The 15,452-nt window shown below is 38.1% G+C and overlaps 2 protein-coding genes across 3 annotated transcripts; both read right to left on the bottom strand.

Annotated features, from left to right (window-relative positions):
- Positions 1-274: 274 nt before the first annotated feature.
- LOC103703382 (rac-like GTP-binding protein 7) lies at positions 275-2,813 on the bottom strand. Of its 2 annotated transcripts, XM_008786224.5 has the most exons (7): positions 2,568-2,813; positions 2,372-2,459; positions 1,789-1,898; positions 1,624-1,687; positions 1,147-1,211; positions 986-1,051; positions 275-551 (listed from the first exon to the last, which is right to left on the bottom strand). In XM_008786224.5, the coding sequence occupies exons 1-7, from the start codon at positions 2,664-2,666 to the stop codon at positions 453-455; spliced, it is 591 nt and encodes a 196-aa protein (XP_008784446.1). In that variant the 5' UTR covers positions 2,667-2,813; the 3' UTR covers positions 275-452. The 2 variants fall into 2 exon arrangements, 1 of the variants encoding a protein (XP_008784446.1); XR_015987274.2 differs by having other exon boundaries at positions 359-551; positions 976-1,211.
- A 6,817-nt stretch (positions 2,814-9,630) lies between these two features.
- Positions 9,631-14,911, bottom strand: LOC103703381 (GDSL-like Lipase/Acylhydrolase superfamily protein). The gene is made up of 5 exons (XM_008786223.5): positions 14,603-14,911; positions 12,441-12,571; positions 10,426-10,659; positions 10,096-10,342; positions 9,631-10,017 (listed from the first exon to the last, which is right to left on the bottom strand). Exons 1-5 carry the CDS (start codon positions 14,865-14,867, stop codon positions 9,827-9,829), a joined length of 1,068 nt encoding a protein of 355 aa, XP_008784445.4. The 5' UTR covers positions 14,868-14,911; the 3' UTR covers positions 9,631-9,826.
- Positions 14,912-15,452: the final 541 nt, after the last annotated feature.

The following is a 15,452-nucleotide window of genomic DNA, read 5'->3' as shown; positions in this document are numbered from 1 at the left end:
TCCAACTTTACCTAACCATGAATTTTGTAGACAAAAATATATGAATTCAGATAAAACGAGTACCCTTGAAAAACAGGCTTTATCCTCCCTTTGGATCAATAATCATTTTATAACAATAGCGTAACATATTGTTATTGTATATAGTATCTAGCAAAAAACAAAAAACAAAAGGATTGTAGATAACAAGTATATGTACACATGAATTATTTGCTTGTTCATAAATCACTGTCGGTGAACCATTCCCATGAAAGATTTCATAGGGAGAACAATTACGTCACAAAAGAAAATGGGACTCAAATTACATTATAAGAAGCAGCTTAGAGATCTCGACGCGCAGTGCATTCACTAAAAGTAATCATAAATGAAAACAAGAAGGCTAATACTTTGATATATAGTTACAACTGTTTCTTGAAATGATCAACAATAATCGATTATAACAAAACTCATGACACTTATAAAATAAAACAAGACCTTTGCTTTCTACTCTTTTTCTTCGGCTTTGGTGGACATAAGACCAACTTAATTGCAACATCAAACACAGCTTTCACATTCTGCACAATAAAAAAATATAGAAAATTACAATATTCATCATAACTAATATGATGGTTTGTAAAAGGCACGATACGCTAATAAAACATTAAAAGAATATTTTGAAAGTATTCTACCATAAATACTTCAAAGATTTTACCATAATTTATTAAAATGAGAACATTTCCAACAAATGGTTGGAAACTGAAGTACATTTAAGTGCTACAGGTAGCAATCTAATATATTTATTATAATATGAAATAAACAAATAATTTAACAAAATAGTGAGGTTTCAGCTTCCCTTTTATTATGTATAAATTCTATATCCATCAGAAACTTACAGACATATTCGAGACAAAAAAAATATAGTAATAATAGAAATTTTCAGTATCAACTTTAGAACTACGATTTTTCTTCTAAGTTTACAGTTTTAGTTTAAACTATAACCTGATTGTACCTGTTGAGTCTTGGAACTACATTCTATATAAACAGCTGCACCTATTAACTTTTTCAGCTCTTCTCCCTGATCCAATCAGAAGAAATAACTTGTGAAATATTCACAGAGCATGATAAAAGAGCTCGATTATAATATTTGTTGTTCTTGCCAAATAGACTTGCCTGCGAGGCTGTAATTGGTGTGGCACCAGGGTGATCAATGAGAAATTGCTTGTCGTCACGTAAATCTATGCCATAATATAAACCACTAATATTAGTTTCTGGAATGTAATAATATTGCTGGTAAATACCCATTTAGGGAAAAAATGTTTATCAAGAGAGAATAATATGTTTGCATAATCCAAGAATGAAATTCTTTAAAGAAAAAGAGAGAGAGAGAGAGAGAGAGAGAGAGAGAGAGAGAGAGAAGTAGTTTAATCATGTATATACTCTGATTGCCATAATATAATATGTTGGATGAGTAAATCGCAACAAATACTTTATTTTTTTACTCCATAGCCGGATGTATTTGAATTGTAGTGTATTTTTTATGGACAAAATATTTTTTTAATGATATCTAATTTGATCTGTAGTAATCTGTAATATATCTGTTTAAGCTTGAAGAGATGCATATATAGGTGAATCTATCGATCTACTTACCAAGTTTAGTTCCCACTAGCACGATTGGTACATTGGGAGCATAATGCCTTAGCTCTGGGATCCACTGTAAAATTAACAAAGAAACAAGAAGAATTGAAAGTAAACCTGCATCCCTGGAGATCCAAAAGAGGAGAGGACGACATGCGAAATGTAGAAGTGTATAACCTTTTTGTAAATATTCTCGTAGCTTGCCTTACTAATGAGAGAGAAAGCTAACAAGAACACATCAGCACCTCTGTAACTGAGAGGTCTTAGCCTATTGTAGTCCTCCTGCCCTGCAATTGTAAAATTAATTTTAACAAACTGTAGAGATGATCTTATTGTTATTTTAGCATATCTTTCTACATGAGGTTAGCTATCAATGTTTCCACCTCATTGTTTTTTGTTAATTTAACGATAAACAAGATAGAGTTTCTAATAAACACATCCACTCCACCTCACCTCATCAACATAAATCAATCCATTGGCGACCACTGTCATCATCCATTTTATACGTTTTTTAGTGAACCCCACAAAACTTTTTCATAAAAAAGTGAGCCCCCGTACTAAGCAAATACCATAATCTAGTATGAGCTACTGAATTGTTAGCCGTTGTCATCGTCAGAGGAAAAATAAAGCTGATAGGAAATTTGAATCCAGGCAAATATTACTGATGCCACTGAACATAGATTCAGTTCTAACCCGGCCACCATGCAAAAATCTCGCTCAGGCTTTTCATTAGAGGGATGAAAAAAAGTTTTAGGCTGACCTGCAGTGTCCCAAAGCCCGAGGTTCACCGTGCTCCCATCCACCACCACGTTCGCGCTGAAGTTGTCGAATACAGTGGGAACATAATCCTATCAGTGGCAAATGAGAAACAAGAGAAATTGAGTTACCATGGACCTTGCCACACTAGCCGTTGAGCTATCGAGACCTTTGGCCTCAAAGAGAGTTTTCAGTGTTACCGTCGGGAAGGTATTGCTGGTATAGGAGATGAGCATGCATGTCTTCCCGACAGCCCCATCGCCGACGGTCACGCACTTGATGAACCTCGCCGTGCTCATCTTCGAGACTCCCTCTCTTTCTCTTCCTCTCCTTCTCTTGGTACTGCTTGTATAGATGCTTTAAGGATACTACTCAAAGCATGAAGTAGAAAGGGGAAGGCAGTAGAAAAGGAAAAGAGAGCCAAGAGGTTATGGTGGGGATTTTGGTGGCTAAGTGTGGTGGGGATGTTTGAATTTTTTGAATGGGAATAGAGGGGGGAATGAGAGTAAAGATGAGGAAAGGTCTCTTTAATGAGGTGAATGTAGCCCCACAAGCATTTGGGTGCACACCTCACACTCTTGAGCTAGGGGGATGAGCAATGATGGTCGGCACTATATGATCTGATGTTCTTTTATTTTGCGTTGCTTTGAGTGCAAGGCCACAGCCAGAATCCACCAATCAGCCCCCATTTGAGTGTTGGTTGGTTAAGTGTGGGAGAAGGGAGAGAAGGGAATGATGGGATCGATCTGGGGAAGGAGGGAAGCCTTTGCTTAATTAATTACCTACCAAATCACTATGATGGTGAGGCCATCATTGTGCCACCATCCTCTAGCTAATTTCATAGAAACGTGGGAAAGGGAGAGAACAATGGGATAGAAGAAACTTTAACTAGATTTTATTTGAGTAACTAAATCGCGTATTCTATGGTAGATATGCTGCTGTGAGAGCCCTTTGATGGCTGATGTTCAAACTTGGCACGGCCTAAATTGTCGAAACTGGCTATCTAATGTTAACAGTAGGATCGGAATGTTTCCTTGGTGGACTAGGTAGGTGGCTTCATTTGATGAGTGTCCAAGTAAGAGGAAGGCATGCTCATACATGGTTAGCTGATAGCCTGGAAAAGTTTGATTTCAACTTTTACTTTTCTCAAAAGAAGAAGAAGAGGAAGCGTATAATTAGTACTAAATGAATATATACCTTTGTATAAAACTTGTAAGCGAAACCTATGTCACTTTACACAAAAACCTAAAGTTTGATTTTAACTTTTGCTTTTCTCAAAAGAAGAAGGAGAAGAATAATATAATTAGTACTAAATGAATATATATCTTTGTATAAAACTTGTAAGTGAAACCTATGTCAATTTACACAAAAACCTAAAATTTGATTTCAACTTTTGCTTTTCTCAAAAGAAGAAGGAGAAGAGTAGTATAATTAGTACTAAATGAATATATATCTTTGTATAAAACTTGTAAGCGAAACCTATGTCACTTTACACAAAAACCTACTCCCAGCCACCAAGACACTTTCTGTACTCGTACAATATTTCAGGCAAGACCCTTGCATAGATACTAATGTGTTACTCTTTTCATATTTGATAAATTTTGTTGAAATGAATTCTATTTCATACTAATTTGCAATTTGCTCATAATCTCAGGATTAGGTAATTATAGCACATAATTATCTATTGATTGGATATGAGGATTTTGGCATGTTTTAGTATAGTTTTCACATACCCATCCAATAGGTCGATACAGATGTATTGCGCACATGAGAGAGTGAGAGAGAGAACGTTCATATCCATGATATTGTGAACAACAACATGTCAATGCAGCAAGGTGATAGTAAAAGCAATTACTATGTGGCTACAAAGAAGAATTATAGCATGGTTAGACACAAGTGCAATGCTAGGTAGAATGCCACAAACGAAAGAGAATTAGGTTTGCTATCGCAGAAGTTTCCATGCAATGTTCAATTTCAAGTGTTCAAAATATATATATTTTGCTTGTTTGGTATTCCGATGTTGCTCTCCGCATTATTTAGGACGATAGAAGGTGTGATAGATGGTGAACATGGTTGATATGATTGAAAAAAGAGGATGGCAAAATATATGGCTCGCCAGAAAATTTGGACAGATTATTTAAAGTCAATACATAAGAGGACATCCAGCTTAAAACTCTATACAAAGAAAGGGTGCAGGTGCAGAAGTATGTTAAGCCTTTTTGATGGTGCCACACATGTAACAATTAGTGCTAGTTAGACCTCCTAACCGAACATGAAAGCAAAAGAATAATCTTTAAGTGTCCGGCTTAGCACCTACTTTAAGGGAGATCTATGTGCATTAGGTGACAAGTCCCCTCTTGTAAGTAAAAGCTTTTGGATGCTAAGCATGTTTTTTTTTCTTAATTTTTTTATGCATTTTATCCTACTTTAGCAATCTCCTTGCACAATGTGGTCCTACCTAACTTGGTCAGCAAGCACCATATAAATTAGCTAGATTGCATTTAGGCGGCACGATGATGTTGCATGATTCAAATCAATGAGTTACACTTGGCTCTATAACGAACGGAACATCACCATACCGAGTAGCACAAATGAATCACAATTGGACAAGTACAACAGCATCACAGTGGCTAAGTCATGCATGGGGTTATATGATTCAATACTCTTAAGAACCAGTTGATTGCAAGGATGGTAGTCATTTGTTTGTGCAAGATTTCTTCTTAACTTTATATCCTATCTTGTCCCATCATAAGAAGAAAGACCTCCCTGTTCCTAAGAAGAAGAAAGAAAACAACATGATCAAAGTAGCTCTCATTTTCCCTGTTCGGTGACATGAAATTAAACAGGTCCCATTTAGGCTCCCAGCCATCTTTGTCGCAGGTCAAAAAATTTAGAATCTATATGGGCATCTAAGTGATAATTAGGAGAAAAACAAAAAGTTGATGCTTGTATATTTGCGAGACATGCTTTCTTTTGAGACCATTTTATATGCATCTAGAATAAATGATCATAGGACTACAAAAACAAAACATATTAGCACACCACAGAAAGATTAAATTACTCCTTTTCTTCATGAACTGTATCACATTATTTTACAACTTATCACGAATGATACAATTAAGGTGGTGTCGTTCTCGGTTGTAGGCTGCCGTTGCTCGTGAAGAAATTATTAGGTGGATCAGGTCCACTGTTGATCTAGAGCGAAATGAATCCACCTAATAATTTCACCCTAAGGTGAAATGAATCCATTTAGGATGATTTCACCCTGTTCCACCTAATAATTTGCCTTGCTCGTGTGCTCAATCTTGTTTCTTTGTCCGACCAGCACTTGCTTATATGTATATGAAGGTAAAGTGGGATAGTTTCGGTCATTAGGGCGTTGCTGTCGATGGGTTGGGCTAGTTGGCCAGCCTGGCTGGGTCTAGATCTTTGTTGGGCTTGGTCAAGAAATAGTAGGTCACGGGCTCAATCTTTGTTGGGCTTGGTCTAAAAATAGTAGGTCACGGGCTCGGATCGAAAAGAAATATGGCCCGCTTATTGCATGGACCAGTCTAAGCTTATTTGGACACCATCTCAAGCTCTGCCGCTGAATCCAATTTGTTTTATTTATATTCGAAGCGTCCGGAGTTCAATATCATTTGGACTCTGGAAGAAGTGCGGTGTTTCAACCTCGCAATTAGAGTCCAACAAGTATACCGGTATGATTCATTGGTTAAAAAAATTATACGATTACCCTATATACTTGTAGGACTCCTTTTTGGAGAGGCCTATGCTTAGGCATCCACATATATACATTAGGAATCTTTTTAACATTTCAACAGAAAATTTTCAGAATTATTCTTCAAACTTAACATAATTTATTGATAAAAGTTTTATTCGATATCAAAGGCAATAAGAGAAGCATCATGTTGCACCCATAAACCATGATTTTTTTTTTCCTTCTATTAATGTTTTTTTTGGTCAACTTGGCAAATAGGACCGTTGAAAAATAGAAAAGATATATAATCCAAACAAACAAATAAACAGAAAAAAGAAGATAGTTCAATGCACTAGACTTTCATCGTTGGAGCATCTAGAGATGGTGAGCTTGTTTTCCTCTTATTTTTTTTAAAGATTTGGCTATTTAATTACTTTGAAGAAAGCAAGCGTAATTTAATGGAATCTTGACACGCGATCCATCCCATCTAGTTCTTCGTAGAGGAACTGGAGTCAGTAATGCCTGTAATATTTTCTATTTTTTGGTAGAAAATATCTTAAATGCAGTGCCGAAATCACTTCAGGCGGGACCACGCAACCAATCGCTTCGTTAGTAATTAATAAACGTTAGGAATTACTCCAACAATCGCCTTCCACACGAAGCCAGATTGCAAGAACTAGATCTTGTCTCTATCGACCCAATCAAGTTCTCCAGATTAAAAAGATAAAGTAAACACAACCGTTAGAAATCTAGGATTCTTGTAGCGTCGTACCAAATCGAGCAGTCCTGCCGCCTGCAGGAACTAATGTCGACCGTCCAAAAACTCCATTATAGTAATTGTACCATAATTCTGCATGGTAGGAGGAGGCGCAATCCATCTCAGAATCTGCTTCTAGATCCCCGTCTTGTGAAATCTTCCTGTGAGCTACCTACAAAACCCTAAAACCAAATCCTCTTTGCTTCGCTTCTATCCCCCACCTTGCCTTCTTTCCGTGCCTCCCCTCTAAACAAATAAAAACCGTCATATTTTTCTTCCCCTTGCCCTTCCCCCAGTCCTAACCTCACACGAACTCCCCACTCTTTTTCTCTTACCGAAGACCACCTTTGCGTGCAACCAAGCCCTGGAATAGAGCATAGAGCAGCAGAATAATTCCCCTGGATTTAGTCTTCCAGGATGCAGAGAAACGTCCCCCATCCTCTCCAACCCCTGCCTCCTCCTGTGGGGCCAGCGCCGGCCCCGGCACCGGCCCCTGTCGCTGGTGCCGGCGCAGGGCAGGGCGGCCACCAGGCATGCGCGTCGTGCAAGCACCAGAGGAAGAAGTGTTCCGAGAGCTGCGAGCTGGCCCCCTACTTCCCGGCCGATAGGACGAGGGAGTTCGGCCAGGTGCATAAGGTTTACGGCGTCAGCAACCTCACCAAGATGTTGAAGGCCAATGACAGCATCCCCGAACGGGAGCGCTGCGCCGATACCTTGATGTGGGAGGCTGACTGGAGAAGTATCGACCCTGCTAATGGCTGCTACAACGAGGTCATAAGACTCAAGGAGGAGAACGCCATGCTCCGCCGCGTCATCCGAGAGTGCGGCCACTGCAGTCGTCAGCCCCTGCCGCAGCCTTACCGTTCGCCTGTTCCGCAGCCGGGTCGGTTTTGGGCGAACGGCAATAATCACAACAACAACGGTGGTGCTAACTTAATCCGTCGAGGCATCAATAACAACGGCGGCGACGTCGGCGGAGCCATGCACCTCGCTGAAGTGGTACCTCAGCATATGGTCAACTACCCTCTTATTAACAATGGGAATTTGATCAACGGATACCATAATCCCCATCCTCCTATCTATATGCACCAGCCCGGAGGACAGGGAAACAATGGTCACGGTGCATTATATCATTAGATGAACGCAGGAAGATAGGATATGTAAGAGGTAATTCGCTGCCTATTTAACTTGGTAAATTTTTTTCTAAAGATTGAATTGTTGTTCGTCTCATTAATTGGCTTCTTCTTTTAATTTCTGTTTTTCGTTTTTTTTTTTTTTCATACTCAACCGTAGATGGTAAAGGAGATGGAATAACTAGGAGGGGTTAGCAGAGAGGTCTCTTGCTAGGAGAGGAGTTCCAGCACATTCAGGAGTTGCAGCATATGTATTAGTTTTCTTCGTACTAATAATTATTATTATTTACTTTAGGTTCATTGCTCCTTTACTGTAATTATGAGCATTAGTTTGATGTCATATTGGACATTGACATAGTGTTATAATTAAACTCATCTTATTAGTGAGCATTAATTTGAGACAGAATTTTGTTTTGCCATGTTATCTATGGTCAAAGTTGGAAGACTACGTTATTAGCACAGATGGAAATCAAAGCTAAGAAGCTTAAAGAGGTATAAATTGTTTCTAATACAATATGCTGAGGTGTTCCAAAGTTATGTTCGAGTTATTTTCTTTTCCTTGTGAATCTTGGAACAATTTACCTACTCAAAGGACTTCATCGCATTAGTTTATATACCATGTAATGTGCTATATAATGTGAGGATTCTGATTGCATACCCTGAATATTTTTGAAATAATTGTGCTTCTTTCTCACTGAAAACATTCTTGATAATAGTTTATTGGCTCGTGGGAGCATGCACTTACGGTAAATTAATATTAAAAATGTTCTAGTTGCAGTAACTGGACTCGCAAGAAATCCACACTTACATGCAACCATACATGCACAAGCAAATATGTCACCTGTTGATCTTAATCCTATATATTTATGTTTTTTACTCATCTTCGTCAACTTCTTAAATCTCATAAGTGCAGACTTCAGCAAACTGTAAGAGCTTTCAGAATTTGTTTGCCGTAAACTATAATATCCATTTTAATTAGGAATATTACCTCAAACTTGGGAGATATTTGTTGCGCTGCAAGCCGTAAAAACCTTTTTGCTATAAGATCAGAAGCGACACAAGCAAACATGATAATTTTATGAATCTATAAAATCCCTATATGACATGTTCATCCAAAAGAGAATTCCTCTTTTTTGGGAAGAGGAAGAAGAGAACTACGTACCCTCACTTCATAGAAGAGAACCGCATTGCGGGCGTGAAATTAGATACTTAAAATTCCCGTTACACAGTTATTGACAACTTCAATGAATGGATGGCTTGGTGGGGCCCCGAGCTGGGAGTAATAAGCAGGACCTTTTGAGTGTAACTACGGGAACATGCAAAACCCATCTGAATGCTCTCTATATGGGTGAGTAAACAATACGTTATACCATTCATAGTTGATTTGTTCCGAGGTGCAAATTTTTAACCATGTATGGATAATGATGCCGCTGCACATATTTCAACATATTTCGTTCTCTACATCTGTAGGATAATAACTGCGGTTTTCTATTTGGATGCACCAGCACCGTTATCCAAGAAATTTAAAGTTTGAGCTGTGTGAGAGAGTGTGAGAGGTGAGGATGAAAAAGAGTGCTTACCATGGAATGTCGCATGCCATCTTCAACTAATGATTCATGATATAAGATTATTTGCAAACTTAAGCATGCACAGCTTGTTGCTGCTGCCAGTGCAACTTAATTTGATGATACGCGCTTGATGCTCATTTCAGAGCCTAGAAAACACAGTATTATCTGATCCACATACATAGATATGCTGCTTGTAATCTAAGTGGCAGCAAAAGCAAGCAGGAGAACGAGAAAAGCAGCAGCAGCAGCAATAGCATCAGCAGTACAATATTCTACACCACTACAACACAACTATAGGATGTCTTCAGCTCCAACCCTCCTTGGCAAGAATACCTAGTGCTGCATCTGCAATAACCTGATACGCTCTTTCAGTGAGATGAACAGCATCCCAATACAAGTACCTGCTCGGATTACTACACGTGCTTAGACCTTGGCATGCCTCCCCCACCTCTACCACTCCTGAACCGCAGCACCCCTTCGATGTCTCTACCAATCCTACAATCTCAAGGAAATGAAGCACTTATGAGAGTCTCCAGACCAGCATAAGAATTTAGATATGCAGCCATTACTTACCATACTTCGTGGGGTTCTCTGTGGCCTCACTTAAAATTCCATAAATATCGAGATAAGTAGCTTTCACTCCTAATATCTCCTCTAGAGCATGCACTTGTGCTACTACCTTTGAGTTGAATGATATGGCCGCATCATTGTAGCTACTAACACAATTTTTAGTGTTCATAAGTGTTTTGACAAGTGGGAGACAACCCATTGGAGGAAGACCGACCACCAAAAACTTTGTTCCACCAAGTCTATGCATTTCCTGAATTTTCAGAGAAAGTTAGTAAAGGATATGGAGAGCAAGAAATAAAGTATGTGATTAAAATATATAGTTGGGATGAATACCTTGATATACTTTGACATGAGTGTGATTAAGAAGTCCTCATACTGTGGCACCGTGAATTGCCCTGACCGATTGGATAGCAAAAAGTAATTTTGGATGAAATCGTTGCCGCCGGCACTCACTACGAAGAGGGCATTCTTGACAGTCTGCTCGGCTTTCGCAGGTCCAACCTTCCTTCTGAGATGGATCTTATAATGCATTAGATATTCCAACTGCTTGGAAAATGGAAGCACATTCTGCAACCCAAGCGAGAAAAATTGCAAGAGAAATTAACCTTAGGACGCTATGCTTAGCTGTAGAATAAAAGCTCAAATGGTTATAGTCAGTTGGTGCAGCAATTCTTTAGACCACACAAAAGGCTAATTTCTTGTTCTTTTCATCTTATGCAGGAGCAATAATTTATTGGAGCCTAAGCCCTTTGGTTCTGGATATATCGCACTGCAACCTGATTTTAGTTATATGTGCATGAATGCTAAATAATTTAATTAAAATCTTATAATTCTAAAAGGCATGAAGTTAATTAGTTTATATTTCTTAAAACTTTTATTAAATTGGATTGGATTTTTCCTCAAAGTCCATTAATGTTAGAAAACCCTTTTTTTTCCGAGAGAGAAGTCTAGTATGTTTCAAATCTTTTAAAAGAAATCCATTAGAGTTGTTATAGAAATATTTTAAATTTTAATAGTAATTTTGTAGGGTTATTCTTGAAATTTAAAAACTAAGAAATTAAGGCACTTTTATATAGTTTAAGGATAAGTGCATATATGTAGTAAGGAAAGAGTTTCGCAGGTTAGTACCATTGGATGGTTATATTAGGAATAATTGAATAAATATGATACTTTTTTTGAAAATAAATACGTAAATGGAGAAGTTAACACTAGAGAAGCTTTTAAATTATCTCTATCAAATCAAGTTACGACTTTAAGCTAAGATTATTTTACTCTCTTTTATTTTGGAAATATGGTGGAGATGCCACCATTTATGATCTCTGCTTAGAGATACTAACTATCTAAACAAAATTTGAATGACAAAGTAAAAGGTGCATGTTCAAGCCAACTAAATAATTTTGGATGAGATTTATGTATTAGTGTAGATGGAGCGACTCTCAATGGAGGAGTGGGATTAGCCCATCTTTTGTATGAAAGACGATTAATGTCTTTTGCTTGCACGACCATCCAATCATACTTGGAAGAAAATTTGAGATGTATGATTGAGTGTGAGCTTGTATGATCATGCAAAATCTTGTGTAACAAAATATAATCGGGCAACGTACAAGAAAGACCTTGATGGTCTTCCATGCAGAAGAGCTACTCCCATCCTCTTTGTAAAAATCGCTTGAAGTGGCTTTCAACATTCACTCAACTTTGTTACGTGGCGCACTTCATGAGATCAATTCAAAAAGAGCGATAAATTTTGAGTGAAATTTTCGGGTTGTTATATCATTTTGAAAACCTTTAAATATTTCTTTTAAGAAGATAAAATATTTAGAGAAATAGCTTCAAACTATTGAAGGTACTACAATCCAGAAAATGGATTAGAGAAATAGCTTCAAAATATTTTATAGGACATTTCACCATAAAGATCTTTATTGCAAAAAGTAGATCCTGGCATTGAACCTATGTGTTTAAAAATATATACAAGTAATAAAATCATCTCGAGTTTCTCATTGCTGGCTTTTCTCAAAAAAAAATCTCATTACTAATTTACTACCTAGCTCTTGTGTTTTCATGACTTGGTTTAGTATATCCATGTCATATCCGACCGATTTCGCTAGTCAAGGATTCAATCTCATATCTAGTTGTGGTAAGATTGATCAAACATTTTCCCAAGCTATAATTACTTTCACGTTCCTCAGCTTCAGCTGGGTTCTCATGTTTCCTTCATTTTCGGTGAATGGGAACAGGGTGACTCTCTCTCTCTCTCTCTCTCTCTCAATCTCTCTATCAAAAAAAAAGGAAAAGTAATATATATTATCATATAAAATGTAGAAGGAAAGAGTTTTTGTGGGGCACCGTACTGCAGTTGTAGCGGTAAACTCATCATATCCGGAAGAAGCTGATGCAAAACTAACTCCATATTGGAGCTGTTCTAGACTGAGATTTGGGTCCAAAAAAGCTGGAACGCTCTTTGAAATGCCGAATGCCTCAGCTGCAACATTGCAAATCCACTAGTTGTCATTGCAGAGAACAAGTACAGAGTGAGCTTAAATCCTATAATGGAAGAACATCAAGCAATTACACTTATATATGTTTTTCTTGATTGGCTGGAGAGGAAGGGAGTTTGCCTGCTTGTTCACAGAGTAAAATGAAGCTCCCGGAAGGAGCTGATGGGAATGTAGAGGCTGGTTTTCATTTACGTTCTTCTGGCTGCTTTCATGCTGTGCCCAATGTTTCGTTCCCTTCCTTCCATGATGTTCTTTCCGGGTTGCCATGAGGAGCCATTGTGGCTTAAGAAAAATTTGACCAACTGGTGAATTGTCGGCTACACCGTAATGTCCACAATTGAGAAGGCATGGCGGCCTCCACCACCAGATGTCAAAGAGTTTTCCTTACGCCCACAAAATTTGGCACCCCACATTTTGATCTTGGATCCATATTTTGTATCATAGCGAGCGCTATAGCTCTGAAGGGCCACCACATCATCCAATCATAGAGATGGATGGCTATCAGATAGAGCACGGTGTATGGCATATAAGGCATTTGTTTGTGTGATTGAATAGTGCGGCGGTCATCCAGAGCTGTATCGCTCTCCACAGGACAAATCATGCATCGTAGAGGATCCAAACTCATGTTTTTGTTAGAGTACATGTTGAGTTCCTGCTAACTAATACTTGATGTAGGCCGTGAAATTAAGGAACTGTTATTTGTGGACTTTTTGTCCTACATGGTTAAGCCACACCTAACTATCAGCGATCCGGTGATAGGATGGTGGGAAGTAGATCAACATCAATGAGGGGCCTTGTGAGTTGTGACAGCTATTGTGAGGTGGTCCTAAGAGTTAGATTGGTTTATTAATTGCTACATGTTTCGCTCTATCCGTCTTGCACATAGTTAGTTAGCACATTAATTTGTGCACAAAATTAGCATTGCCATGTCCCACACTCTAACTTCCAGAATAAATGCTGTCATGATGCATTACGAGGACCGTCGTGATTGCGTCCCATGCATCGGTTACATCTCATGCATGAGTAGTCCCCCCCCCCCCCCCCCCCCTTCTTCTTTAAGGTTTTTAAACAGCAAGTTTCCACCATGAAGCAAAACATTGACGTTGAATCCAAACCCAAGCATATAAAGGTCTTGGTCTTTTCTTTGCTTTTTTTTTTTTTCCTATTGTTCAGTTGGATTTTTCATTTTAATATAAGAGGTCATTACAAAAAATCATAGAATCCACAATATTATTTTAATTATATTTTTAAAAAATAGCAGGAAATAACATTTTGTCCAGCATTTATAATAAATTTCTGAATATTAGTCTATATATAGCCCGTCTTTATTGCAGCACAATATTTTTTTTAGTAGTATTTTTTGGGAAATAAAAATTTATGTTGCATTCATAATAAATTGCTTGTATTAGTTTTTGTAGCTCATCGTTGTCATAGAATATGCAATATTATTTTAATATTTTTAAATAGAGAGAAATAACACTTCACTAAATACTTATCATAAATAATCAAGTACTAATACTGAAGCCTATATTTATTTTTCTCACTAATAAGTTAGAAATATTATAAAATAAAATAAAAATACTGGTTTAAAGTATACATTAATTAATTGTGTGTTCAATTCTAATCCCAAATAAGGATGTGCGGGATCGATTAATTATGGCTATGGGATCTCAACTATGGCTATGGATCTCAATCATTAATCCAACAACATTTTATATTGAAGATATGTCAAAAATTATAAAGTATATATTAAAAATTTATATATTAACATTACTTTCAAATTGTAGCATAAATATATATATATATATATATATATATATATATATATATATATATATATATATATATATATATTAACAAACTTGTTAGAAGATATTTCTACAAATATAAGAATTTCTTGATGTTAATTATTGATATTCGTAAATATTGTAAACAAAATGGTAATGGTGCATGAGGAGAGGGGGAGGGCTGGAAGCTTATAAATATATATATATATATAACTAGAAGTTAATTACCAATGAAGTCAGTGGCGAGCCTGCCGTCGCAGAACCGCCCTGTGGGTTGGCCATGGAAGAAGTCCTTGCCATACGGCGGAAAGTTGGCCTTGGAGTCCGTCGGCAGCCTGTTGTTGTTTCCAGGATCCACAGTTGAGTCTCCGAACACCAGAATGCACGTCGTGTTCCACCGCCTCCTCGGTGGTTGCGGCCCCGCTGCCATTGCACTCATCTGCAATGCCACCAGCAGCAGCACAGCCACGATGGCTCCCGACCTCGTCATCATCTCTTACTCCGTCTTCGACCAAAAAAGAAAAAGCTACCCCATGGCTGGCCTTTATAAGAAAGAACCCAGGCTGGATATGGAGCCCTGCCCGTGCTACTTAATGCTTGCACTACCAAACGGCTGTCGTGGGCCTCGCTGCCGGTATAGACCGATGACAACTGGGATGGGACGAAATACTGTTTCGAGTAGTTGGGGTGTAGTTAATTCTTCCGTAGGTGTATATAGTATGGAAGAATCGCGAATGCTGCAATGAGTGCCGCTGAAGTAGAGAAAATGGATGCATGCACCATGAAAACTATGGGCTGTGGTACCACCAAGATGGTAGCACAGTTAAAATAAGGCTTTGTTTCCAACAAAATAATCTAGGTTTGAAATATGCGGACGTCGATTAAATGTAAAGATCGGATGCCTCCCGCCTGATTTACCCGTTGGAAGCGCTATTAGTCCTCTCGTACTGAGGTGGTGCTAGGACGACGTACTTCACATGCGGATTCACACATGCTGGTAAGAAGGGCATGAAAAATTTTCTACCGGCATCGAACATTTTCTGGTAAAAGAGGGGCCCAGTAGGGGCTGCTACGCAGG

Source organism: Phoenix dactylifera, chromosome 5, assembly GCF_051530095.1.
Source record: "Phoenix dactylifera cultivar Ajwa chromosome 5, Ajwa_hap1_PhDact_Kaust_v1.1, whole genome shotgun sequence".
In the NCBI taxonomy this organism is placed as follows: domain Eukaryota; kingdom Viridiplantae; phylum Streptophyta; class Magnoliopsida; order Arecales; family Arecaceae; genus Phoenix; species Phoenix dactylifera.
The sequence above is the reverse complement of the archived record's forward strand: the minus strand, read 5'-3'. Positions and strand labels throughout refer to the sequence as shown.